The 12,183-nt window shown below is 38.1% G+C and overlaps 1 protein-coding gene across 2 annotated transcripts in view; it reads right to left on the bottom strand.

Moving 5' to 3' along the window:
* Positions 1-711: 711 nt before the first annotated feature.
* LOC133531004 (uncharacterized) overlaps positions 712-12,183 on the bottom strand; it is a 195,460-nt gene continuing 183,988 nt past the window's right edge. For both annotated transcript variants that reach the window (XM_061869079.1, XM_061869080.1), the window contains exons 8-11: positions 11,408-11,513; positions 7,970-8,995; positions 7,330-7,411; positions 712-6,945 (exon numbers count right to left, since the gene is read on the bottom strand). In XM_061869079.1, the coding sequence (XP_061725063.1) occupies positions 2,462-6,945; positions 7,330-7,411; positions 7,970-8,995; positions 11,408-11,513 (5,698 nt within the window). In that variant the 3' untranslated portion in view covers positions 712-2,461. The remainder of the gene's footprint in view (positions 6,946-7,329; positions 7,412-7,969; positions 8,996-11,407; positions 11,514-12,183) is intronic.

Below are 12,183 nucleotides of genomic sequence, written 5' to 3' on the forward strand. Positions count from 1 at the left end.
CGACGCCAATGACCATTAAAAAGGCTATGGCGGACGTTGTCAAAGCGACTTTCCTGTACTGTCAGTTAAGCTTCATATTCGCTCTTCACCAGTTAACTTTTTGGCGTCCATGGCATTTCTTGACACGTGTGGAAAAGCGTTGAAAAGGTTAAAGGACTTTTTGAGGTTTCATGTGCTTTTGCATTCATCCCTAATACCCTAAATCCATTCTATTTATATCATTATAACCGTCTGTATGACTGCGAGTCCATAGTTGAAGTCGCGCTAGATATATGGTATCGCACGCGAGAATGCAAGTCATGCTAGGCGGTATGATCTAGAGTAGGTATCTAGACTTGCGTGTCAGCAGTATCTAAAACCATAAAATAATGGCATTCATTTATTTGTTACTTCGGTTATTTTTTGTTTAGAATTAATTTATTTAATTAGATTAGGGATAGAAAATACTAGCCGTTAAATCTAGAATAGGTGTAGTCCCACACAACTCTTAGAGTGAGTTTGCTTGTGGGAAACAATTAGGTATACGTTTAACGCTTTGTCGATGTATGATAATGATAAGACTCTTGACCGAATTTACTTACATAGTATTTTTTTGCATTTTTTAGACAACGTTTTTTTCTGCTATATTTGGCACAACTGACGCTTAAACCTATGATTTTTAATTAGGTACCACACACATAAGAAAGGTTAAGGAAATAAATTAAACATGAATTTAAGAAAAAAAATGTTTTATTGTTATCAAAGGCTACCTTGACATTGTAAAGTTCATTAGTAATACTTATCTAATCGTTGCTACCTTACATATAAGTAGTATAGGTACCAATGTATTATCCAGTTTCATAAAAATACGAAACTGCCCCAAACATCAATTTTATCATTTTATCCCTTTCATTGCGTATTTTGGGAAAGGGAGAAAAAGGGAAAGAACGATAAGATTTACATTTAAATTCAGAGTACACCTCGGGATACAATTTCATGATTGACGTTTGTAATACATAATATACCTGTTCCTTTTCATTAAAGCCAGTAACTTCAAGTCGTTTTTTTCCTTGCCAGCAAGGCTAACGTCAATATAAAATGTTACAAACAAGTTATTATTTGAATTACTGGCTCCTGGTCTAACTCGTTGGGATATAACTTGACATTTTATAAAAATATTCGTGCTAGTTTACTTTAAAATGTATGCAATTAATTAAAACGTGTTAGTTGAAATTAACTATGTGTTACCAGAAATATATATATATGAATCCTCTACTATCGCGGCAGGTGCCTGAGCCAATCAGCCAACGGTGTCATGGCGGCATAGGTCGATTTTTTCCCAAGTACATATATGCATTTCTTACTGAAGGCTCCTGGCTTATGCGATGCGTTGTATCAATTGAAAAGTTCATATATTTCTGATTATTTTAATTTAATTACGGTTAAAACTTGTTAATTGATAAAATTATAGTCTTATCTTCCTAGCAGTCTCGACAAATTAAGTATAACATTCAGAAAATGTCTTACAATACTTTTACTAAAACAAAATGATAATGACAATGTACTAATACACGAAAATGAAATTAACAAACTAATGTCAAATGTTAAAAAATAAACAGCAACGTATCGTATAAAATTAGTAAAAATAATACTATAAACAAAATCTACTTTTTGGTGTTAGTAACTACAACAAAAACTAAACCTATGAAATAATAAATACTTTTAAGTAAATCGTTAATCAAATTGCACGGAAATATTATTTTTGTGTATATTATACCTAATGAGATATCATTTGCAATGGCACTTTTGAATAAATACATAGCAAAATAAGCATTTTAACAAATTTATTTACATAGTGAGCATAAGATATAAAGGATTGCACAAAGATACATGCTGATAAAAAGTCAAATGATAATTTTTCGTCATAAATTTCGGCGCTGCCTCTTTGTGCGTGTCCATTATTTTGTGCATAGAATATAATTATAATACAGATAAAATATATACTAAATTATCTTCTCTTGTCTATGGCACAAGATATCAAAGCTCGGGGAGGTTTGATAGTTAAAATATTTACAATCAACAATTACGCTTATATCTACGCCTACGTGTATAATGAATTTAAAAAGTGGCGTACATAACCAGACGGACTTTAAATGCCATACATTACGTTTATACGGAGAGCAAATACTAAAATATCAACTTATTTGACGAAAAAATATGACCAGTTGTTTTTGGAAAATTTGCGTGTAACAATTGCTAACTGTTAACTTTTATAACACAATTTTTTTTATAGAATTTTAACATTCATGACATTTTAATAACAAACTTTTTTTGTTACGTTGTAAAAATACTGGCATACTTTCAAACGCGTTTACAGTTCAAATACATAATGCATGAAATTAAATCGTTTTGATATTACTTATATATGAAAATTTTTGTGTTTTTCATGATCGAATACATTTGTGGTGCTCAGCAATAAAACTCATTGGAATTTGTTGACAACCTGCTTCACCCAACTACTTTTCGCATCATCGCTAACTTCTGTTTTACTCTCTTCCCGATTTTCTTCATTCGAAACAGTAGCCTCAACTAATACTTCGTTCTTAGCCTCACTCACACTTCTTTCAAAGCTAGTACCTTTAGTTGAGCCTCTAACTTCGCTTACGCTTCGTTCGAAACTCGCAACTTTAGTAGAAATCGGTTTAGGTTTTGCTGCTGGTTTCTTCGCTATCTGACTTTGCTTCGTCAAACTTTTCGACATCATTTCTATCTCCATTCTCCTCTCAAGGACGCTCTTTGACGTTTTCTGTGGCTCTACTGACGTTCGTTTTGTTTCGTTCGTCCTTATTTTTCTTGTTGCCGAGTCGAGACTTGCTCTTTCAAAACTTAACCTCTTGATTTGTATATTACCTGTTGGCTTAGGTATTCCAGAGCCATCTGTTTCTTCTTTACCCTCTTCGTTTACTTTTTTTTCGACTTTGCCTTCGGTTGGTTCTATGTTTTCATTTTTTATTTTGTGAATATAACTAGTGTTTCTTCGAATAGTTTTTATATTAACTGACTCTGATGATGATGACTGATCTTGATTCTTTGCTAGGTTATTTTTATTTGTTACGACATTTTTAACCATCATGGGTGTAGGGATGTTAGTAATTTTTGGTTTGACTGGAACAGGAGGTGCTTTTGGCTTATCTTTATCGAAACCTTTCTGTTCAATTTTAGTTTTAGCGTTACTATCAGGGATTTTCTTTGCTACTGTGGCTTTAGTATTACAAACACTAGATGTCACAGTTACCCTTTGTGCTCTAAATGAGGAACTGTGTTTGATACTTTCTATTCTCGAAACAGTTTTGCTAACCGATTTTGCATCAGACGATTCAGTTTTAGATTCTTCAACTTCTTCTTGGTCGGAATACACAGCTGAATCTCTATACACATCTTCGTCAACCACGTGTTCTATTTTCTCAAATGACTTTTCGTAGAAACTCTCATCTGAATTTGTTGATTTATCGTTACTGTTATCCTTTTTAGCTTCTTGCTTTACTTCGTGATCTGCGCTTTCACTAGACGTAGTAACAAAAGACGAATTTGAAAATAAACTATCAGGTCTAACGGCGTTTTTATTAATAAGTACATTAACATTCTTTAAGGCAGATTTTTCTTTTACTAACGTGACTGGATCTGCATATTCGCGTTGTGCTATCCTGGCCCCTAAATGTTTACTTCCTTGCATATAAATTGGTAGTTTATTTAAGCTTTGATAGGAATTACTAGTAGATTTGGACGGAGAAGAAGCATTTGATATGTTAGTCACCATGCTTACGCTCTTTTCGTAATTTGGTCTGATTACTTCAGGTTTCTGAGGAATACTGTCACAACTGTGTGACAAAGTTTCTAAATTGTTCTTTTCGTTTTGACTCTCTGTCAAAGTAGTTTGCTCATAGACACTTTTACTCATAGGATCATTGTTGAAGGAATACACTACGGTAGATGTCGTGGGACTGACATCTGTTGAAGTGATAACTACTTTTATATCTGTCTTCACTGAATTATTTATATCATCAGTATTTTTTTTAGTTTCAGTCCTATTTTGATTGTCATCTGAATGTTCATCACCTATAATACTTCTAAACCTTTGTAAAAGGTTTTTGGAATAACTTCTTGGATTTAAGCCCGGTCGTTTTTCACTCGTAGGACTCTTTGCGTCCGTTTTTATTTCTGGACTACTTTGATCATTAGCATTAATTTCTTCTTCAGTATTTTTCGGAGGCGACCTATTCTTAAAACGACTTAAAACATTTTTAAGAGACAACATGTTGCTGGTTGGTTTGTAAATCTTATGTTCCGGGTGAATGATATCAATTTCTTTCTTGTCATCATTGCTTTCTAACGGTAATACTTCACATGATGATGTAGTAGATGTATTCAAGTTTGGTTGAGAAACGGTAAGCAAATTTTGATTTTTATTAGCATCGAGATCCTTTTCAAAATTATTTTTGTAACACTTGTCGATTTCTTGTTCTAATTCTAATGTAGATTGACTGATATTTTGCACGTAATCACTGTCGTTGGAGTTAGTAGTTTTGTTGAATTTAAGTATGTCTCCTTCACTCATATAATTTTCAACATCGTCATAACTAATTTCACTTTTATCTGATGCGATTGTGAATGGTCTATCTGTACTCATAACTTTTCCATCTCTATTCAAATATGTCTTGCTGTTACTGTTGGGTTTACATTTGAATGAGCTTAACGTATTTTCTTCTTGGTTATTTGTTATTACTTGAAAACTTCTTGGTAAAGAACCAGATTTTCTATCTCTTGATACATTGAAATGTTCTTTTTGTCTACTAAGCCAAATTTCTGGTGTATTAGGACTTTGCTGCTCGGGACTCATAGGCAAGTAATCCCCGGGTAGTGTGTTTGGTGTATCTTTCTTTCTTCTACAGATTTCCATTAGGCTATCATAAAGATTTTCAGTATTATTGTCGATAGCAGAACCACGATGTTCCATTGTCTCATAACATTCTTCAGTTTGAGGGTTGACCTTTTCAGGAGATTTGACAGGTACATCATATATGCCTTCACTGTCTTGAAGTTTGTTCAGTTTATCAAAAGAAAGGTATACGTAATCAGAATCTACATTCTTAACAACTTTAGTGGGGGCAGCATTTGGTGGTGAAGGTATTCTTTTTGGTCTGGGAACATGAGACGTATGCTGAATAGATTTACTCTTAGAATTCAATGAATGCAAACCATCTTCAACTCTGTTTTCTACCCTTAAAGTCTCATAAATGTGATCATCATCGGATGCATCATTTATTTCATTTGGGGGACTTAATACTTGTACGTCAGGTTCATCTTTACTTACTAGTAAAGTTTCAGAAGCTTGCCGGCAATATTTAGGTTTATTTACTGGGTGTTCAGGATTTGAATGGGACTTTAGTAGTCTCTGGTGTCTTCGTTGAGCGCTATTCCTTAGCTGTTGTTTCTTTAATAACTTCTGGAACTCTCGATTTTGCATCAACAGTTGCGATATTATTTGCTCCAAAGGTTGTTCTACATCTTCACCACTCGGGGCGTCTTCTCTTGTTTCAATCTTTTCTTCCGTTTCAGACCCTTCATTTATTACTTTCTGCTTGTTTAAATACTTGACTTTCTCTAGTTCATTCTTTTTAAAAGAATCTGTCTTTTCTATTAACTTTTTATACGTTTCTTCGTCAATGTCTTCGTCTTTGCTAATAGTTTCTGGTACAACTGAGCTAGGTGTGCTGTCCTTGGATTTGTCAACATTCAGACTGTCGGTAGATTCAGAAATGTGCAGAATATTTTCAGTGGATACGTCCGTTGAGAAATCAGCATAGAACTTCGCCGTGGTGTCAGTCCCGAGTCGTAATCCATTTGCTCTGTTTTTCTTTAGTTTTGATATTTTCTTTGGTACTTTCTTTGTGTTGTACATTTTTATTTCAATCGTTGGTTTCAAACTAGTATTACTGCTCTTTCTAGCATCAACTTCAGGGTCTGATATGATAACACCTTCAGTATTCTTTGCTTTTCTGGTGATTTTATTCGAACCACAGTTACGACATTCAAATTCTATCTTTTCTGTACCTTTCCCTTCGTTTCTGTCAGTATCACTATCCATGTTTTTCTTAATCATGATAGCTGTATTTTGTTGCAAACCAGGTTCAGACTTACGTCTCCACGTTCCTATTTTAGACAATTTAGATCGTTGAGGATCTTCTTTAGACTTGGACCTTAACGTATCTGTCTTGTGTTTGTCATTGTCATTACACCTAGATTTCCTCGAATGTATAGTACTAGTTGAATCAGTCACTATATTTTCTTTTATCTTCGCGCATTTTAGACATGATTTAGGTATATTCCGAACATTTACTAAAGAATTATTAGTGTCGCTAAGATCATCTTTACTTTTAGCGTCAGTGTAACCTACGATATTATCAGAAGAATGATATCCTCTGATTTTATTCAAAGAACCGTTGTATTCTTTAGCAAAGCTTTCTTGAGATGATTTGAAATCAGAGCATTTGCAAACAGATTGCTTTCTCTCTAAATGTTCAGCGCTACCTGAATCAATGAATTGTAATGCTCTGTCGCATTCAGGGCATTTTTCTTTACCGTCATCATGGCTACAGCTACAATCTTTGTCTTTTTTGGATATTTCTGCTTCACAATCCGAGCAGAGATCTATATAACAAGTATCGCATGTATAGTCTGTCCCTTTCTCTAAAGATACCTGTGCACAGTCGCAGTCTTGATTACTTGTTCTGTTGTTGGGTACGCTGTATTTCATGTTCTTCTTCATTCTGCCTCTCGCCCCGTTCTCGAAGGATTTTCTTCTCTCTCGCTCTAGCTTCCGTTTCTCGAGGTATTCGGGTGCTGAGAGTTGTTTCCTCATTGACGCTTGCGTTATTAGGTTGTGAGATTTCTCTGCCAGTATGTCATCTGTAATGAGAGCATATATATGTATATTAACAGAGTTTTCACACAATTTGAAAGCGTTACCTATAAAATATTATAAGTTAAATGTTCAAACCATATAAAACTATTTCTTTATAAAAAAACATATTTAGTGCCGCCATTTAGAAGTAAATTTTGACACTCCCATACATTACGTATCAAAAATTTACGTTTATAGACCAAAATATATAAACCTCATAATGATTGTTTAGTTTAGTTGTCTTTGAAGCCGTATATTTTGTTAATTATTATTTTGTACTAAATATATTGATATCGAGTGTTTTCACGATTAAAATGTCGTATAAAAGTTATTTTTTCTAGGTTTTCTTAACCTATGAATAAAATGATGTAAAGACACTAGAAACTTACCATCAGTTTTGTTTTGTCCGAGCTCCATCACAAGTTGTCTCGCGTGGGACGGGATCACTGCGTTGTAGTTCTCTAAAATAACCTGAAAACAAAGAAAAATTGGATACATGTAAAACAAATCAATACTAACTTAGCGTACTTGTTTGGCTATCTACTGGATTTATTTTTTATCAAACACTTTGGTTTGAGGTGGCTTTAACAGCAGCGCTTACATTCGCTTGTGTCTGCTGCGTGAACTGTCTTGTGTGTTGTACTGCATGTTTAAGAAGATAGAGCATTCCTAATATCTTAATGTGAATTTATACGCCTTAGTAATAATGAAAAAACCATTATTACTACAAATTACGCAAAAAAACGGGAAATAATCACGTTTGTTGTATGGGGGCTTCATTTAAATATGTTTTTAGTATTTGTTGTTAGTGGCAACAGAAATACATCTGTGAAAATTTCAACTGTCTAGCGGTTCTTAGAGATAGGGCTTAGCCTTTGGGTATTGGGTACACGGAACCCTAAAAAGCGCAAATAAGACGGCGTGTCATTAAAACGTCTTCAGCGCCAACCCGCTTGTGCCGCACGGGAAATGGCGCGTTGATAAAGGAGCCCACATGCCCGTAAGCTTGTCGAGCGAATGTGAACTTACCCGCTTGAGCAGTAGGGTCCACTCCCGCTTGTGGCGCGGCGAGCGGGCCTGCAGCGTGAGCTGCGCGCGCGGCGCGTCCCACGGGATGACGTGGAACGTAAGCTTGTCGAGCGAATGTGAACTTACCCGCTTGAGCAGTAGGGTCCACTCCCGCTTGTGGCGCGGCGAGCGGGCCTGCAGCGTGAGCTGCGCGCGCGGCGCGTCCCACGGGATGACGTGGAACCTAAGCTTGTCGAGCGAATGTGAACTTACCCGCTTGAGCAGTAGGGTCCACTCCCGCTTGTGGCGCGGCGAGCGGGCCTGCAGCGTGAGCTGCGCGCGCGGCGCGTCCCACGGGATGACGTGGAACGTAAGCTTGTCGAGCGAATGTGAACTTACCCGCTTGAGCAGTAGGGTCCACTCCCGCTTGTGGCGCGGCGAGCGGGCCTGCAGCGTGAGCTGCGCGCGCGGCGCGTCCCACGGGATGACGTGGAACGTAAGCTTGTCGAGCGAATGTGAACTTACCCGCTTGAGCAGTAGGGTCCACTCCCGCTTGTGGCGCGGCGAGCGGGCCTGCAGCGTGAGCTGCGCGCGCGGCGCGTCCCACGGGATGACGTGGAACGTAAGCTTGTCGAGCGAATGTGAACTTACCCGCTTGAGCAGTAGGGTCCACTCCCGCTTGTGGCGCGGCGAGCGGGCCTGCAGCGTGAGCTGCGCGCGCGGCGCGTCCCACGGGATGACGTGGAACGTAAGCTTGTCGAGCGAATGTGAACTTACCCGCTTGAGCAGTAGGGTCCACTCCCGCTTGTGGCGCGGCGAGCGGGCCTGCAGCGTGAGCTGCGCGCGCGGCGCGTCCCACGGGATGACGTGGAACGTAAGCTTGTCGAGCGAATGTGAACTTACCCGCTTGAGCAGTAGGGTCCACTCCCGCTTGTGGCGCGGCGAGCGGGCCTGCAGCGTGAGCTGCGCGCGCGGCGCGTCCCACGGGATGACGTGGAAGGAGAGCGGCGCGCCCGCGATCGACTCCACCAGCATCATGTTGTTGCACTGAAATTTACAAGTAAGTATATGACTTGTGGTATCGGGTTGGTTATTTACTCACGTTCATGTAGTATAACTTCACCTAATTCACGCGTGCGAGCGGGATGTCGCTATAATGTCTCTTATTGTATGTGTGTATTTGGGCTATGTGAACTTCGGAGCGACGTGCGAATCGGATGCAGTGTGCCGTGCGCCTTAGACTACCTTCAATTTAAGGTTAAAATTAGATTGGACGAGTAAAAACTCGTACATCAGTATGGATAAAAAAAAATGGTGCACATAACCTCCAAAACTTAACTATTTGGTAATTAATTTTTAACAAGCAGAAATGTCTGCTAACGATGCTATTAAGCTGAGAATAAATATAAAAGTGGAAAAATTACTGTCTTTGGTGAGACTTGAACACACGGCCTTTATTTATAGCGACAACAGAAATACAGTCACGGTCACGGTCCATGAGATACAGCCTGGTGACAGAACGACAGACAGACGGACAGTGGAGTCTTAGTAATAGGGTCCCGTTTTAAAAAAGCCCGATAAATTCTAGGGTATAACCGAAAACTTTATAAGATGAGGAGGCTTGAAGCTAATGAAACAGTTTCCACGTCATATAGACCGCGGGCTAGGAGCATATTTCGTCAGTCATCGCCTCCCGGCTGATACTTTGTCAGATGATAGTTTATATGTAGATGCTGTTTTATATTTAAAAAACCGTCAGCCAGTTGTATCGCGGTGGAAATACAGTCAGCTGTAAAATGAACATGTAAAAAATATACGCCTTACCACGTTATGTGCGGCAAAGTATGCGTAATGTGTAACTTGTGTAATCCATTGATGGCTTTTCAGGCGTCAACGCCTGATGAAATGCTACATGCGAAGTTTTATGATTTGTTATTGATATCATAAAAAGGTATAACTAGCGCTTATTTTTTTGTTACATGTTCATGCGACCAGCTGATGTTCTTACCACCGCGATATAACCGGCAGACGATTTTTTAAAAGTAACAATAGCATCTGAACTATCATTTGACACGGTATCAAACGGGAGGCGTAGCCAATTTTTTTTGTCCTTCCTCCTCTCCTCTCCTCCTTTCCTCAACCTACCTACGGAGCGGCAGCTGACGTCCACGAGGGTTCATCATACCTAGCCGTTAACAACTGCACGAGTTTTCGGCCGGAAGGCGATTGGTCGTGGGAATCTGTTCCTGGCTCGCGGTCTAATACGACGGGTTGAAATGTCTAAAACGTTACTAAGGGATATGTGGCTTTCAATCAGAGACGGGTCCTTATGCTTCGTGTGCATAAGGACCCTTTTCTAAGGAAAAGTCACATATTAAGTGCTAACAAAGATAATTAATTATAATAAAAAGGTAGTCTAAATAAAAAAAGCGGCCAAGTGCGAGTCGGACTGGCCCATGAAGGGTTCCGTAACATTTATGACGTATTAAAAAAAACTACTTACTAGATCAAACCAATCCAACCAATCTAGATCTCGTTCAAACCAATTTTCGGTGGAAGTTTGCATGGTAATGTATATAATATTTTTTTTTAGAATTTTCATTCTGTTATTTTAGAAGTTACGGGGGGGGGGGGGGGGACACACGTTTTACCACTTTGGAAGTGTCTCTCGCGCAAACTATTCATTTTAGAAAAAAAAAAAATAATAGAAACCTCAATATCATTTTTGAAGACCTATCCATAGATACCCCACACGTATGGGTTTGATGAAAAAAGATTTTTTGAGTTTCAGTTCTAAGTATGGGGAACCCCCAAAATTTATTGTTTTTTTTCTATTTTTGTGTGAAAATCTTAATGCGGTTCATAGAATACATCCACTTACTAAGTTTGAACAGTACAGCTCTTATAGTTTCGGAAAAAATTGGCTGTGACAGAATCGGACAGACAGACGGACATGACGAATCTATAAGGGTTCCGTTTTTTGCCATTTGGCTACGGAACCCTAAAAAGGAGTTTAAATAAAAAAAGTGCCCCTTAGTTTGACATCCAAAACAGATGGCGCTGTACTGCGCCATATGTTTTGCGGTCACTGAATTGTCAAACGTCAACTTTTGACAATCAGAGTTACTCCAAAATGTATGGAGCTGTACAGCGCCATCTCGTTTACCTGTCAAATTCGAAGCACGAAATTATCTTAGATTATACGCATCTTAATCAATGTACGGTCGCGGAAATTGATTCTTTAGCAACTTGCGGTTCAAGTAAATTTGGCTGTTCATACTTATGGTAAGAACTGTCCATTGTAACGTGACACGTTAACTGCTAAAGAATCAATTTCCTCGACTGTACCATTGGTGCCAATAAGCATCTTCATAAGCATGCCAAGATAGTTATTGAGTTTGCAATTGTTAAATCAAAGCTTAGGTTTGGTTTTTTAAACCAAAAGCAGCTACAACTTACCATGATATGCGACTTGTATGCAAGGATCCCGTCCTCACGGTTCTTCGTCACCAGCAGCATTTTGTCGAAGAGGAAGGCGTGCCGCATCGCCTTCGCGCCGAATACTCTGCGGAAACGCATTATAAATAATAAATTAGTTACCTACGCGTGTAATTAACTTGAAAACTAGTTTCTGCGCAGAGTTGTAGAATTAGAATCGGATCTAGTGACGCTTCAGGATGAAATTGAACGTTATCATTATTTGACCTGCTCTTAAAAACGTATTGGGATTAGAGAGCCGAGTGGATTTAGGGCTCTTTTAAGATGAAAGTTGAGACGCGCTTATCTTAGCGTAAGACGCTATCTTACGACAATTGTTTAAGAACAGTAAATCAATCAGCATTTCCGAATATTTATCATGCAAATGTTACGATTATCTTAAGATATGGTATAATATTTTGGAGAAGTAAAATAGTATAAGAATCAAGTCGTTCAACACGTTCCACGTTAGTACGAAGTTTAGAATTTTTGTTACATTCACGGACTTCAAAAAACGGTTCTAAATTCGTCGGAATCTGTTTTATCCAAGAAGTTTGTATTTGTTTTTTTGGGTAGTATCAACTACCTCTACTTGTTTAAGACTCAGTAGCTACACTGAAGTTCAAGTTGCGGAAAGATTCCAAAGTGTTGAAAAAGTTCAAGGTAATTTCAAGACAATTTCAGCAAACAACGGAAACTTTCATTATGTAAATGGAAAATTTCGATTCCCATACAAAAAATTGATAAGTTTTCGAAAA

Source organism: Cydia pomonella, chromosome 24, assembly GCF_033807575.1.
Source record: "Cydia pomonella isolate Wapato2018A chromosome 24, ilCydPomo1, whole genome shotgun sequence".
Lineage (NCBI taxonomy): Eukaryota > Metazoa > Arthropoda > Insecta > Lepidoptera > Tortricidae > Cydia > Cydia pomonella.